The sequence below is a fragment of the Leptodactylus fuscus genome, chromosome 4, assembly GCF_031893055.1.
Source record: "Leptodactylus fuscus isolate aLepFus1 chromosome 4, aLepFus1.hap2, whole genome shotgun sequence".
Lineage (NCBI taxonomy): Eukaryota > Metazoa > Chordata > Amphibia > Anura > Leptodactylidae > Leptodactylus > Leptodactylus fuscus.
This window is the reverse complement of record NC_134268.1, coordinates 213,503,645-213,519,378: the sequence shown is the minus strand read 5'-3', so window position 1 is coordinate 213,519,378 and position 15,734 is coordinate 213,503,645. Positions and strand designations below refer to the sequence as shown.

The 15,734-nt window shown below is 49.5% G+C and overlaps 1 protein-coding gene and 1 pseudogene across 1 annotated transcript in view; both read left to right on the top strand.

Moving 5' to 3' along the window:
* On the top strand, positions 1 to 132 carry LOC142201659 (U2 spliceosomal RNA; annotated as a pseudogene).
* Positions 133 to 6,079: 5,947 nt separating this feature from the next.
* CASD1 (CAS1 domain sialic acid O acetyltransferase 1) overlaps positions 6,080 to 15,734 on the top strand; it is a 31,800-nt gene continuing 22,145 nt past the window's right edge. Inside the window, exons 1-5 of the mRNA XM_075271774.1 lie at positions 6,080 to 6,263; positions 8,994 to 9,090; positions 9,971 to 10,091; positions 12,983 to 13,027; positions 15,087 to 15,149. Of these exons, the coding sequence (XP_075127875.1) occupies positions 6,125 to 6,263; positions 8,994 to 9,090; positions 9,971 to 10,091; positions 12,983 to 13,027; positions 15,087 to 15,149 (465 nt within the window). The 5' untranslated portion in view covers positions 6,080 to 6,124. The remainder of the gene's footprint in view (positions 6,264 to 8,993; positions 9,091 to 9,970; positions 10,092 to 12,982; positions 13,028 to 15,086; positions 15,150 to 15,734) is intronic.

Genomic DNA, 15,734 nt, shown 5'->3' with positions numbered 1-15,734 from the left:
ATCGCTTCTCGGCCTCATGGCTAAGATCAAGTGTAGTATCTGTTCTTATCAGTTTAATATCTGATGCGTCCACTGTCTGGGGACCATATATTAAATGGATTTTTGGAACAGGGAGATGGAAGCAGAGCTTTCTCTAGAAAAAAAAAGTTGTATGAGGGGTCCTGTAAACGCTCACTAGTTCTAATCCAGTGCACTCACTTACTGCTGTATATTATACGACCTATATACGGCATATATGGTTTATTTTTAACCTGGGTGTGGTGCAGTATGTCATGCTAATTATTTACGCGTATTATATCATAAATGCAGTGTGACGTGGAATACACAGGGACTCTTCACTGTCTGAAGGGTAAATATAGCCATGCATGGTCACCTGGCAGCTATTCCTCCTAATCTGTCTTATACACATGCACACTCGGTTTGGCCAAGTATGCATTTGAATGGGGAGAGCCGATTTGGTGACTGACAAACACAGGTGCCGAGAGTCAGCCCTGTACCAGCTAATACTGAGAACCTACCCTAAGGCCAGGCTATGAATATTGAACTCCCAAATAGGGAGCAATTTACTGGTCAGTGAGGGTCCAAACACTTAAGTTTGAGTGACGCGGGTGTTCGGACATGCTTGCCCCGGCTCCATTCACTTCAATGGGACTGAGATCACTGAAGTGCAGAGAAAAATGCTCCTTTCTCCTGTTATCAGGCTCATAAAATCTCTTCTGAATTCCATCTTGGGCACCCATGACGGACTGTCAGCTCCCTGCAGCATCACTTTACAGCTTCACATAGAAGTCTATGGAAAGAGGAGGCATCCATGCAGAAGACTGAGTGTGCATCGGATGTGGGGCTGAGTTTGCAGCATTGGGACCCCCCAGTGATCACAAGAACAGCGTTCCCACATGGTTCCCAATATCTAATTTTGGACACCTCCCTTTAACGTAGCTACAACACCCAGATACACGTCAATCAGTTGTAGAGTGACCGCCCTATAGGAAAGTGTCACACCGCTAGGAGATCCCCTGCAGGGCTTTACCAGATTGCCCCAAAGGGAACGACCCTATAAGACAATCCTAAAAAATAGTGATGTTTCATCAGCTCCTAAATCCTACACAGGTCCCCGAACAGGAAGCAGGAAATGTTTGCAGGTCCAATGTCCCTCTGTGCACATCACTGTGTAGTGCAGATAAAAGTCAGACGCCTCGACTAAGACTGTGGGCAAGTAAGTGATCCGGCTGAGCAGGTTCTGGGTGTCGCTCTCCGCCCTGTGACCTGTATTTGGGCCATCCGGGAACACGGCGCATTATCCTGCAGGCAGGTGAATCTACAATAGTCACTGAGCTCGCAGCCTAAAATCGTGGACTGTCTTCAAAGGAGATCAGCGGCTCAAATCTACAACTGTGCACGGAGATCTGGCAAGACGCTGCAAACTGCCCGACTACACAGTCAGCCCAGGAGCGACATCTGGAAGAAACGTAACTAGGAGCGGAGACGGGGAGAAAGCACCGAGGACTGTCAGAGCAGATGTAGGGACTGTACGCAAATCTGAGCACTGTCTATACCAGATGTAAGGACTGTACACCATTCTGAGCACTGTCTATACCAGCTGTAGGGACTGTACATCACTCTGAGCACTGTCTATACCAGCTGTAGGGACTGTACACCATTCTGAGCACTGTCTATACCAGCTGTAGGGACTGTACATCACTCTGAGCACTGTCTATACCAGCTGTAGGGACTGTACACCATTCTGAGCACTGTCTATACCAGCTGTAGGGACTGTACATCACTCTGTGCACTGTCTATACAGCTGTAGGAACTGTACATCACTCTGAGCACTGTCTAGACCAGCTGTAGGGACTGTACATCACTCTGAGCACTGTCTATACCAGCTGTAGGGACTGTACACCATTCTGAGCACTGTCTATACCAGCTGTAGGGACTGTACACCATTCTGAGCACTGTCTATACCAGCTGTAGGGACTGTACACCATTCTGAGCATTGTCTATACCAGCTGTAGGGACTGTACATCACTATGAGCACTATCTATACCATCTGTAAGGACTGTACATCACTCTGGGGACTGTCTATACCAGCTGTAAGGACTGTACATCACTCTGGGGACTGTCTATACCAGCTGTAAGGACTGTACATCACTCTGGGGACTGTCTATACCAGCTGTAAGGACTGTACATCAATCTGTGCACTGTCTGTACCAGCTGTAGGGACTGTACATCACTCTGGGCACTGTCTATACTAGCTGTAAGGATTGTACATCATTCTGGGCACTGTCTATACCAGCTGTAGGGACTGTACACCATTCTGAGCACTGTCTATACCAGCTGTAAGGACTGTACATCAATCTGAGCACTGTCTATACCAGCTGTAGGGACTGTACATCAATCTGAGCACTGTCTATACCAGCTGTAGGGACTGTACATCAATCTGAGCACTGTCTATACCAGCTGTAGGGACTGTACACCATTCTGAGCACTGTCTATACCAGCTGTAGGGACTGTACATCAATCTGTGCACTGTCTGTACCAGCTGTGTACATGTTGTCACTCTCGGTGTGTCTACACTCTACAATGTGACAGCCTCTTCCTGCATTTCCTGTCATTGTACTGAAGGAATGTGAGGAGAGCTGGATAGCCGTGTGCAGGCTGCGGTGTGACTAGAGGACGTGCACTGCTGGACTATGGTGGGGAATTGTCTTATTTTTTGTTTTCAAAAAGTGACAGTGACCAACAAAGTGACAACCGGCTATACGGCATAGCAGAGTACCAGTTGTTAGACCAGTGTGACAGTCTCTACCAGTGTGACAGCCTCTACCAGTATGCAAATGAGTGACAACAAGAAGGCAACCAGGGGACAGTTGTCATTGAGGTGACAGCCAGGACCAGAGCACAACAAAGTGACTGCTCTAAACAGAGAACATGAGAAAGAGACAACCCCAACAAAGAAAATGTGAGCGACAACCATTACTTGTGTGACAGTCATCGCTGGGCTGCAACTAAGTGACGGCCACTATTGGAGTGCAGAGACAGCCCTCAACTAAGTGTCAGTCACCACTGACTGGAGTGCAGAGACAGCTCTCAACTAAGAGACTGTTCCTTCCCAATGGCTGTCTCTTCTTTTGTAGGAGCTGTCTCTTCCCTGACAGGACGCAATGGCTGTCGCTTTAGTAGTAGGAGCTGTCTCTTCCCTGACAGGACCCACTGACTGTCTCTTTAGTAGCAGGAGCTGTCTCTTCCCTGACAGGACCCTCTGACTGTCTCTTTAGTAGTAGGAGCTGTCTCTTCCCTGACAGGACTGACTGTCTCTTTAGTAGCAGGAGCTGTCTCTTCCCTGACAGGACCCTCTGACTGTCTCTTTAGTAGCAGGAGCTGTCTCTTCCCTGACAGGACGCAATGGCTGTCGCTTTAGTAGTAGGAGCTGTCTCTTCCCTGACAGGACCCACTGACTGTCTCTTTAGTAGCAGGAGCTGTCTCTTCCCTGACAGGACCCTCTGACTGTCTCTTTAGTAGTAGGAGCTGTCTCTTCCCTGACAGGACTGACTGTCTCTTTAGTAGCAGGAGCTGTCTCTTCCCTGACAGGACCCTCTGACTGTCTCTTTAGTAGTAGGAGCTGTCTCTTCCCTGACAGGACCCACTGACTGTCTCTCTAGTAGTAGGAGCTGTCTCTTCCCTGACAGGACCCTCTGACTGTCTCTTTAGTAGTAGGAGCTGTCTCTTCCCTGACAGGACCCTCTGTCTCTTTAGTAGTCGGAGCTGTCTCTTCCCTGACAGGACCCTCTGACTGTCTCTTTAGTAGTAGGAGCTGTCTCTTCCCTGACAGGACCCACTGACTGTCTCTTTAGTAGCAGGAGCTGTCTCTTCCCTGACAGGACTGACTGTCTCTTTAGTAGCAGGAGCTGTCTCTTCCCTGACAGGACCCTCTGACTGTCTCTTTAGTAGTCGGAGCTGTCTCTTCCCTGACAGGACCCTCTGACTGTCTCTTTAGTAGTAGGAGCTGTCTCTTCCCTGACAGGACCCACTGACTGTCTCTTTAGTAGCAGGAGCTGTCTCTTCCCTGACAGGACTGACTGTCTCTTTAGTAGCAGGAGCTGTCTCTTCCCTGACAGGACCCTCTGACTGTCTCTTTAGTAGCAGGAGCTGTCTCTTCCCTGACAGGACGCAATGGCTGTCGCTTTAGTAGTAGGAGCTGTCTCTTCCCTGACAGGACCCACTGACTGTCTCTTTAGTAGCAGGAGCTGTCTCTTCCCTGACAGGACCCTCTGACTGTCTCTTTAGTAGTAGGAGCTGTCTCTTCCCTGACAGGACCCACTGACTGTCTCTCTAGTAGTAGGAGCTGTCTCTTCCCTGACAGGACCCTCTGACTGTCTCTTTAGTAGTAGGAGCTGTCTCTTCCCTGACAGGACCCACTGACTGTCTCTTTAGTAGCAGGAGCTGTCTCTTCCCTGACAGGACTGACTGTCTCTTTAGTAGCAGGAGCTGTCTCTTCCCTGACAGGACCCTCTGACTGTCTCTTTAGTAGTCGGAGCTGTCTCTTCCCTGACAGGACCCTCTGACTGTCTCTTTAGTAGTCGGAGCTGTCTCTTCCCTGACAGGACCCTCTGACTGTCTCTTTAGTAGTCGGAGCTGTCTCTTCCCTGACAGGACTGACTGTCTCTTTAGTAGTCGGAGCTGTCTCTTCCCTGACAGGACCCTCTGACTGTCTCTTTAGTAGCAGGAGCTGTCTCTTCCCTGACAGGACTGACTGTCTCTTTAGTAGCAGGAGCTGTCTCTTCCCTGACAGGACCCTCTGACTGTCTCTTTAGTAGTCGGAGCTGTCTCTTCCCTGACAGGACCCTCTGACTGTCTCTTTAGTAGTAGGAGCTGTCTCTTCCCTGACAGGACTGTCTCTTTAGTAGTAGGAGCTGTCTCTTCCCTGACAGCACCCTCTGACTGTCTCTTTAGTAGTCGGAGCTGTCTCTTCCCTGACAGGACCCTCTGACTGTCTCTTTAGTAGCAGGAGCTGTCTCTTCCCTGACAGGACCCTCTGACTGTCTCTTTAGTAGTCTGAGCTGTCTCTTCCCTGACAGGACCCTCTGACTGTCTCTTTAGTAGTCGGAGCTGTCTCTTCCCTGACAGGACCCTCTGACTGTCTCTTTAGTAGCAGGAGTTGTCTCTTCCCTGACAGGACCCTCTGACTGTCTCTTTAGTAGTCTGAGCTGTCTCTTCCCTGACAGGACCCTCTGACTGTCTCTTTAGTAGTCGGAGCTGTCTCTTCCCTGACAGGACTGACTGTCTCTTTAGTAGCAGGAGCTGTCTCTTCCCTGACAGGACCCACTGACTGTCTCTTTAGTAGCAGGAGCTGTCTCTTCCCTGACAGGACTGACTGTCTCTCTAGTAGTAGGAGCTGTCTCTTCCCTGACAGGACTGACTGTCTCTCTAGTAGTAGGAGCTGTCTCTTCCCTGACAGGACCCTCTGACTGTCTCTTTAGTAGCAGGAGCTGTCTCTTCCCTGACAGGACCCACTGACTGTCTCTCTAGTAGCAGGAGCTGTCTCTTCCCTGACAGGACCCTCTGACTGTCTCTTTAGTAGTAGGAGCTGTCTCTTCCCTGACAGGACCCACTGACTGTCTCTCTAGTAGCAGGATCTGTCTCTTCCCTGACAGGACCCTCTGACTGTCTCTCTAGTAGTAGGAGCTGTCTCTTCCCTGACAGGACCCTCTGACTGTCTCTCTAGTAGCAGGAGCTGTCTCTTCCCTGACAGGACCCTCTGACTGTCTCTTTAGTAGTCGGAGCTGTCTCTTCCCTGACAGAACTCACTGACCGTCTCTTCCCTCTGTTTCCCTTGCAGTCACCACTTCCCGCCATGTCTGTGGGGGAGCCGGGCCCAGACCCCTCCTCGGGGCACCAGAAGAGCCGCAGCCCCGCAGCAGACGAGCCTGAAGCCCCCAGGAAGAAGCGCAGCACGGTCAGTGAGAGCCCTGAGGAGAAGCAGCCATTACTAGACAGCACCGAGGGCCCCGCCTCTCCTCCCGCAGGCCACGCCTCCCCGGCCGCCCCCTCTTCCTTCCAGCCGCGCTGCTGCCCCCCAGCGGCCGGCGGCACCATTGTATACTGCTGTCATGGAGGAGCCAAGATGGCGGCCCTGGCCTACAACCTGGGCAAGCGGGAAATCAACCAGCACTTCAGTGTGAGGAACGCCAAGCTGCTGGCCCTGGGAGCGGCGCTGCTCATCTCCGCCTGCCATGGCCTCTTCTGGGGGTATTCGTCTGACGGTGAGTGCGCCACCTACCGTGTCGTGACAGCTCCACCTGCTGCTATCGTGACAGCTCCTCTCCTTGTTATGACAGCTCTGCGCGGCCCCTCCCTCCCTGTCACGACTGTATACGGTGTCTATAGGGGATGTATACAGACCTGGCCCCCTTATAGATGTCCACACCACTGTGACCGCCAGTAAAACCGCCACTCACGATAAAATGGAGTCTGGCCCCTCTTGCCGCAGTTTTATCGCCGCCGTATTTCACATCACGGTTGCAATGACAATGGTCATTCGCCCTCGTGACGCTGAATATCCCAAATTATTCCGAATGACGTCACTTGGGCCAGCGTGAGGATGCTTCGTGATTTGGACGCGTCGGCGTACGTGCAAACAGCGATAAAGGTCACAGGTTAGACGCGGTTTGTGGTATTTATAGCACCTGCAAATCTCATTCGGAAAAACCGCAGCAGAAATCGCCGTACGATGAAGATTTTATGCGGATACGGAATGAGACGCAACGTTGTGGATTTTACTCAGCAAATATTCCAAAAATCTGCAACAAATCGTGCGTTTTTTTGTTGCAGCATTTTTGTGGATTTCGTCGAGATTTTTACCGTATACCTTGACGAAATTCTTTGGGGATTTTCTGGCCACAAATTCACATGTAAAATCTGCAGCCTTTTTGCGCTGTGTGAATTTACCGTTACGTGAAAATTTCGCACTTTACCATTTCGGATTTTGTGCTGATTTTTTTTTTTTTTTTTATACTGGGACGATGAGACGAAGTGCTATCTGCTTCTTAGAAAGCTGGGTGACGTGTGGGAGTGACACTGACCGCTGTATTATCGGCCACCCAGCTTTCCCGTGTATAGATAGGAAGCCTGCGCAGCCGTTTGGGAGTCCGAGCTCTTTATTTAGTTTGGGGCAGACCCTTTTTGTCATTTTCATGAGTTGCCACCCAGCTTTCCCAGACTCCCGACCCCCTCCAAGCTCCTATTCATTCCCAAATAGGCACAGTTGCCTGTCAGGGGTCTAGGAAAGCTGGGGACTGGGAAGTTGAAGCTCTGATTGGACCAGCCTTGTGATGGAGATCTCCCGGGTGTAATGCCATCTAGCGCTGCAGTGTAAAGCATGGGGGACACGACCTCTCGGTCCTCTACTGAGACAAGATGGTTTCAGAGCGCTGTTCTCCTGGATTCGCTCTTCATTTTGGGGGTTGCAGAGCAGGGGACCCCCCTCCTGACACCGGGATTGTCATGGTGAGACAACCTATTTAGGTGACGCGACCGTTCCTCTTAGCTTGGGTTTGGAGATTTGCATCGCGTCACCTGATCCTTGCGGGCAGTAGCTGTGTGTGTCCTGCCGGAGTATCCCTTTAATGCCGGTGGGTGTGTCCTGCCGGAGGACCCCTTTAATGTCAGTGGGTCTCCGCTCCGATCTATAGGTTGTACCCGCTGGTTTTATTGTTTCCATACTGATAAGCGGCACATTAGGTGTAGCCGCCGCCGCTTATCTCGCTCTTCTATCAGAATAACGTGAGATCAGCCAAGACACGACTGTCAGGATAACAGAGGGAGATCCCGATCAGAGTCAGAGTCTGATGAGACCCCCACCCATCACCACAACAGGGGTCTCCGCATTTGAATGCAGCGTGGGGGAACGTGTGCACTGAGCCCCATAGAGATGAATGCAATGGCCGAGGGCGTGCCTGATCATCGCTCCATTGAAACGGGAGGTCACATGACCCCTGTTCTCGTGATCGGAGGACCCCGCTGATCAGATACCTCTCATGCACCCTGTGCGCTGAGTCTGGACCCCATGCACACCATGTGATCATGCACCAGATGTCTGGACTCGGACCCCCTGCTGTATACAGTATATACATTACCATACTGTATATAGTATAGGGCCATACAGTGGAGGACTGTGATACAGCGCGTCCGGGCTCGGCCGATGCACAGACTGGATATTCTGGTCTGGATGCCTCTCTGAGGCCTGGGGCGGACGGTCACCTATGGGACCAGGTAATAGGTAAAACTGCTGTTATGTGTTATACATAGTACAGGGCCTGAGGCGGCCTACGATAGACACCTGTGTCCTACTGCGCCCCCGCAGGCCTGTCCTGGTATAACACAGTGGGGGGTGGGAGCAAACTTAGGAACCTATTTTATTCTGGCGCTAAAAATTAGCATTTTTTTCGGCAAATCCATTTTGAAGGGTAAAACTTGCAACTTGCATCACATTCCCGACAAATGGGCAGGGTTTCACATAAGGGGGAGTGACATGACGGACCCCAAAAATGTACTATAAGTTACACTAGAAGCTGATTTAAATCCTAAAATTGAATCTAAACCTAAAAGGAGGTGATGTCAGGTTCATGCCTTGTCTGTGGCCTCTGCCGGGGTCACCTCTGGCTATTAAAGGGGCAGAGTGAAGAGGCCGCAGCGCTCCTGGCAGCTGATCAGTGACGGTCCTGGGTATTGGACCCCCAGCAATCACATATCTATGACCTGTCCTAAGTCATCGATATAGGAGACCTGGAAGATCCCTTTAACCTTTGCAATGTGAAAGGTGAGGGGGGGGGGGGTCCTGCAGGAACCTGCTGCATAATCCACAAAATTTTGGGTGTTACAAGGGGCCACGCAGGACAATCCCGACGGCTGTATGATTGGCCACCCAGCTTTCCCGTGTACAGATAGCAGTCCTTCCCTGCTCTTCAGTATCTCCTTCTGTTTCTTCTCTCCAGGAGATGACACGTGCGGATACCTTCTATCCAGCGGCCGCTTCCTGGGGGAGAACGTATGGCAGCCGTACAGCTGTATGATGCACAAATACAAGTCAAGGTAACGGACAAGCCACCGGTACCCCCATAACTGACCCCGCCATCCCTGCTCAGCACATAGCTGTCCGCTTTGGGCTGTCTCTTTTTGCTAGGTGAGGTGTTACATCGCTCCCCTCCCCCACTGGTTGCCCTAGAAAAAATCTGTGTACAGTAAATGTTCATTTTTCCCTGCAGCGCCCCCCCTGGGTGAAATAAAGCATTACACAGTGTCCATCCATAGCATTGTGTATAACAAGCCATGTCCTCCAGGGAAGGAGACGCCGCTTTGTTGACACTATTCTACCCCATTAGTGACTATTCTATTTTAGACCATCCCTTTAAGGGGTTTTCTAGGGCTTACACATTATGACCTATCTTTAGGATCAGTCTCAGATCAGTTGGTTGAATAGGCCGAAGAATTCAAGTGAGTCCTGTGGCTTCTTCACCGAATATCAAGCACAGCGCCATGTGTTTTTGTGGCTATGCGTGGTATTGCAGCTCAGCTCCGTTCACTTGAATGGGACTGAGCTGCTGCTGTACCACATGTCTGATGAACGTGACCTCATTTGCACAAAGAAGAGACTGCAGCACTCGTGAGTGTCGTGGCCTCTTTAAACAGCTGATCTGTGGAGGTCCTGGGTGTCCTATTAATGTTAGTATTAAACCCGTTTAACTCCTTCAATCCTTAGGATATTAGATTGATGAGGGTACAACGCCCTGGATCCCTATATCGGCGTCCACGCCCGTCAGTCACATGACCTATTTGCTGCTCAGTCTCGTTCCTGTTGTTACAGCGCCCCCTTACTGTTCCCAGGGGTCGCACTGGTGATACCGCCACATTTCTGGTTGCTTTGCTTCTCCCTTTTCTCCCCTCAGTATCACTTCTTGTATTTCTGTTTCAGTGAAGCCTCCCGATGCCTCAGAAACCAACAGGTGACATTCGTGGGCGACTCCAGGATACGGCAGCTGTTTTTCGCTTTTGTAAAGATTCTTAATCCAAACGTCAAAGAACAAGGAAACAAGGTGAATAGTGTAAGACGTGGGGATAAGGACGGGACTTGTCTTGTCTCAAACCCCTCTGCTGCCATGTTGACAGATGTAGCATCTAGTCGGGGCAGTTATAGGCTGTCCCCATATCCTCCTGTGAGGCTGACCCTTCGTTCGCATCTGCGTTGGTAATCCGTCCGGGGGAATCCACATGAGGACCCCGTGAACGGAATACCGAACGCAACTGCAAGCACTGTGCAGTGAAAGCACATGGACCCCATAGACTATAATGGGGTCCGTGTGCTTGCCGCGTGCTGCCCGCACGAATCTTGTGGGCAGGAAAGTAGATTGTGAGCTACTTTCCTGTCTGCATGATCCCTGCGGAGATCTGATTATAGTCTATGGGGTCCGTGTGCTTTCACTGCACACCGCTTGCAGTTGTGTTCGGTATTCCGTTTGCGGGGTCCTCATGCAGACTCCCCCGGACGGAATATCAACACAGATGTCAATGAGGCCTGAGCGAGTGTTGAGCAGGCTGAAATGCATCTGTTTGGGTGACCCCTGGCCTTGGTCCTGGAGACCCAGTCATGCATTTCTATAGGTTGCATGTAATACACCATTTCACCTGTAGTGGCCGCTGCTCACATACCTTATATTGTCCTATTAGAAGGATAAGTCCCTGCAGATCAGCAGTACCGAAGGGGCTCACCTGCCATACAAACTGTATTGGTGAGAGTAAGTACCGCAGCGCTGTCCCATGATTGAGGGATGCAAGGCCCAAGGTAATGGGTAGGTGTAGACGTAGGGTCCCAACCCAAGTATAGATAAATGTGGAACGTCACACTTAAGGATGTGCCGATAACAATTTATTAGGGTAGAGTTAAACGTTTTTCGATATTTCAAATATCTTCTTCAGACTCTACATACAAAGTAAAATAGAAAAATAAATTCAACAAAATTGCATTCGCATTGATGTAGCACAAAACAATAAACAGGATTGCAAAGTACAAGAGCCAAACAAAAATTGGTGCACACACGAGCGTAATATCCAATGTTGAGTGGATGTATATATAGACATCTCTTCTAGGATCAGAGAAAATTCAGGTGAGAAGCCTAGATGATACAGAAGGTTAAAGAAAAGTCTTCCGGGTATAAATAAAACAAGAAACATATACAAAATGATCAAAGTAACCAAAATGATGAGGGGTAGAGAAAGGCTACATGTATAATAAGCTCTTGTATAGTAAGGAGAAATGTATAGTTGTAGTAAAATATGACATAAAAGTACCTTCAGTTCAAAAGTAAGGTCCTATTCAGGATGATCCTGGGTATAATTAGTAACAGCTCTGTGGATCATATTAGAATGATATAAGTGAGAACCAATGTCATGTGAAGTCACCCAATAAAGTAAGGGTTAACCACTCTAAGTGGTTTTTAGGTCATACATACTACTGTTCCCATCCGGGTAGTGAAACAACAATAATCATATGTGGCATACTACACATGCACAGAGAAGCCAGTGACTTCCGGTTCCCTTTAAATAGCTGGCGCGAGCCCCAGTACGGCACGCCTGTTACTACAGCCGGACGGCATTCTATTTTGGCGCCAACACAACACCCACTACCTTAAGTCTTGAATATAGCGGACCCTGCAGGCTCCCGATGCGGAGGTAAGATCCATTAACCCTTAAACGGGCTAATATTGTAACGGAAGGATGCTCCTGGCTTCTCTGTGCATGTGTAGTATGCCACATAGGATTATTGTTGTTTCACTACCCGGATGGGAACAGTAGTATGTATGACCTAAAAACCACTTAGAGTGGTTAACCCTTACTTTATTGGGTGACTTCACATGACATTGGTTCTCACTTATATCATTCTAATATGATCCACAGAGCTGTTACTAATTATACCCAGGATCATCCTGAATAGGACCTTACTTTTGAACTGAAGGTACTTTTATGTCATATTTTACTACAACTATACATTTCTCCTTACTATACAAGAGCTTATTATACATGTAGCCTTTCTCTACCCCTCATCATTTTGGTTACTTTGATCATTTTGTATATGTTTCTTGTTTTATTTATACCCGGAAGACTTTTCTTTAACCTTCTGTATCATCTAGGCTTCTCACCTGAATTTTCTCTGATCCTAGAAGAGATGTCTATATATACATCCACTCAACATTGGATATTACGCTCGTGTGTGCACCAATTTTTGTTTGGCTCTTGTACTTTGCAATCCTGTTTATTGTTTTGTGCTACATCAATGCGAATGCAATTTTGTTGAATTTATTTTTCTATTTTACTTTGTATGTAGAGTCTGAAGAAGATATTTGAAATATCGAAAAACGTTTAACTCTACCCTAATAAATTGTTATCGGCACATCCTTAAGTGTGACGTTCCACATTTATTTATTTAGCAGCGCTGTCCCATAGACCGTATTTGTACACCATATAGTTGTTACAGTAAGTGATCAGTGTGGCAGGAGCTGCGCTGCCTCGGTACTGGTGACCTGCGGAGATCCCCGGTGTTGGACCCCCACAGATCTAATAGTGATGACCTATTCTAAGGCCAGGATAAGCCATCTGTATTTGATAACCTTCCCTTAGTTTAGGTCAGTTGTTTGAAGAGGCCATAATGCTCATGAAAGCCGCGGCTCCTACCCTGTGAAGGGTCACGTTCATGTGCAATACCAAACATGGCCTCCACGATATGTACAGCGCTGTGCTTGGTATTCAGTGAAGGTCCCAGCGTTCACCCAAACACTGTGGTCTTTTCAACCAGCTGATCTGTACGGGTTCTGGGTGTTGGACCCCCTAAATCACATATTGATGAGCCCTACAATAAAAATTGTGTAAATGTGTAACTCATTGACAGCCTTTTCCCCTTACAAACCTTTGCCAATATTTCGTCTCTCCACAGCATGAGAACATACCTTTTGAGGACACCCGGGAGAACGTCAGGGTGGTAAGTGACTCCCCCCCCTTTCTGTTAATGGGATCTCCATTGTTCGGACCCTCCGGGGGACCCTGAACGTTATAAAGCCGGATCACTAAAACTGTGGTTCTCCGCGGACCCCGTTGTCTATAATGGTGTTTGCCGTTTTCATACTCCGTGCAGGACTTTTCTTGCAATTTCTGGCGTTTTCTGCAGCGGAGTGACCAACGGCAAGGTGATAGAAGTGTACAGCCAGGGGAGTTGTCTGGTGTTGGTTCACCTCACTAGGGGTAGCTCATTGATAGCAAAATCCCTTTAATTCTACAAAACAATGACCTTGCCTTTGTAATTCAATATATTTATACACTCAAAATCGTGCCATTAGAAAATACACTTTACCCTACAAAAAACAAGCCCTCCTGAGGCAGAAATCTAAATCCTAGTGTGTTTGGATGTTTAGATGTTTGTTCCTCAATCACGCAAAAAACGCTCAACTGATTTGGCTCAAATTTTCAACAAACATAGTTCCTAGGCAGGATTGAACGATAGGCTACTTTTCGTCACAATCACAGACATACGTTTTTGCCAGGACCCTCACAAAACCACAACTCATACCACCAGCTCTGCAATCTCACACACTTTTTAGCATAGCAAGCCACAAACTCCCTCTTGCCCTCTCAGGCCTAGATCTTAACCCCAGGCAGGGGAGGAGGCCGGGGTTGCGGGGGTGGGTGCAAAGGGGTCGGGGGGTTGGAAAGGGGACGCAATAACACCTAGACGGGCAAACGGATTTGGCTGAAATTGCGCACATACATACCTTGGGTCCCGGATTGAACGATAGGCTACATGGAATTCCCGTACACCACCGCAATTCACTCCTGTGACCGGTGCTTTTCACTTTTGAATTCGCTGCAGGACCTGGGACGCTGTAGGACCAGGGATGTCGTCATCCCAGCCCCATCAGCAGCTCACCTGGATGGATGCTGCTTCTCTATGTGGGCGGAGCTATCGGCCGGCCAAGAACATGGCGGCTCTCAGAGGTCCAGAGCGTCCTGAACCAGCGCCCGTACTCTGGGGCAGCGAGAAATGCATACGCTGCCCCGCCTGTGTGGGCTTACCACAGGACCGCAGTGTTCTGCCGTGGCTGGACAAGGGGTCGCCTACGCCACGGTCTGGAACGCCGGTTCGACCTGCTGTCCCGTGGCGGCTGCGGCCTCTGGACTCTGCATGTCCGTCGGGGATGTCGCCAATGTCTGCTCAGGGCTATCTATAGTGTCATTCGGCCGCAGGAGAAGGGTTGTGACGAGAGGCGAGTTAGGGGACTTTGAGAAGGGAGAGGGGTGGGGTGTTGGGAGTGAGGAGGTTGCCGATCCAGTGGGGGACGCAGGAATTGGGGGGGCCTGGGCAGGTAAACCCAGGGGCCCCTGGAAGGGGGACAGAGACAGGGCCGCCACAGCGCCCACAGATGGAATGGGGGCACATGGCTTGCCGCGGGAGGGGGGCCCTCATAGGCACCCCTGTAACATCGGTGCACGGGGAGCTCGGGGTTTGGTGAGGCTGTGGGCACAGGTTGGTGGGGGAAAAGGTGACACAGGGCCTGGGGGGGGGAAGGGGTTACTGAGTAGGTAAGACAGGGAAGGGGACATGGGGTGGTGGGAAAAAGGGGGCGCGGGGTAGGTAACATGGGGGAAGGGGGCATGGGGTTGGGGGGGGAGGGGACACAGGGCCAGGGGGGAAAAGGGGCACGGGGTAGGAGAAAGAAGCGAGCACATGAGGGAGTGGGTAGGAAAAAAGGGGGTTGGCGGGCGCCAGGGGGAGATGAGGAAAAGGGAGCCGCTGTGGGCACAAGGCAAAGGAAGAAGCCTGCGCGGCGCTACAGGTGGGTCGCGCAGGGGGTCAGGGTTCCGCGGACGAAGTAGCGGGTACTGCTAGTAAGTTATGGTTGTCAGTACGGAGAGATGGAAAAAACATTTTAAAAAATCACTGTATTGTCCAGATCCAAACTAGCGTAGGCTAGCCCCTTGCAAAGAATCTTATTAAAGCTTTATTTATACAATGGTGTTGACGATGACAACGATTTTCTTTCCAGGATTTCCTGTGGTATCCGGAGGTGAACGGCTCCATGAAACAATGCTTCCAGGCGCTCAGCGAGGTTTGTGTCAACAATTTCCTGAATTACTTTTACAATATTTTCAAGTTCACACAGAGGATTTTGCAGCGGGGCCTGTGATGCAAAAATCTGCAACGGCGGCAGAAAGATTTCCCGTTTCCATTGACTTCATTGGGAGGGTAGGACAGCATGCCTCCGGAGATCGGGCGGGATCTTGTTGCTCTACGGCCTGATATTATATTGAAGCGTTTGCTTTAGATTGAAATGAATGGTCGTAAAATCTTCGCTGTCTGAACTAAAGCGGAATCTGCCCCAAAAAACACCTCCCAACTCTTCCATTCATTTCAGTGGGAGTCGGGAGCAGATTTTGTTTTTTTTCTCTTGTGGATTTTTTTGCAAGAAAGTGGCATGACCTATCATGAATGGGAGTCAGAAGAAAATAGTGTTTTTATGGAGCATTTTTTTTTGGGGAACTACTAGCATTTTTTCTGTCTCCCAGTCATTTTAATGGGGTTTGCAGGGTGGAATCCACCTAAAGAGGGGTCATGAAGCTTTTTTTTTTCTCATCTAGAGAATAAAAATTTGTTCCTGACTCCCATCAAGTGATAGGAGGCGTTTTTTAAGGCA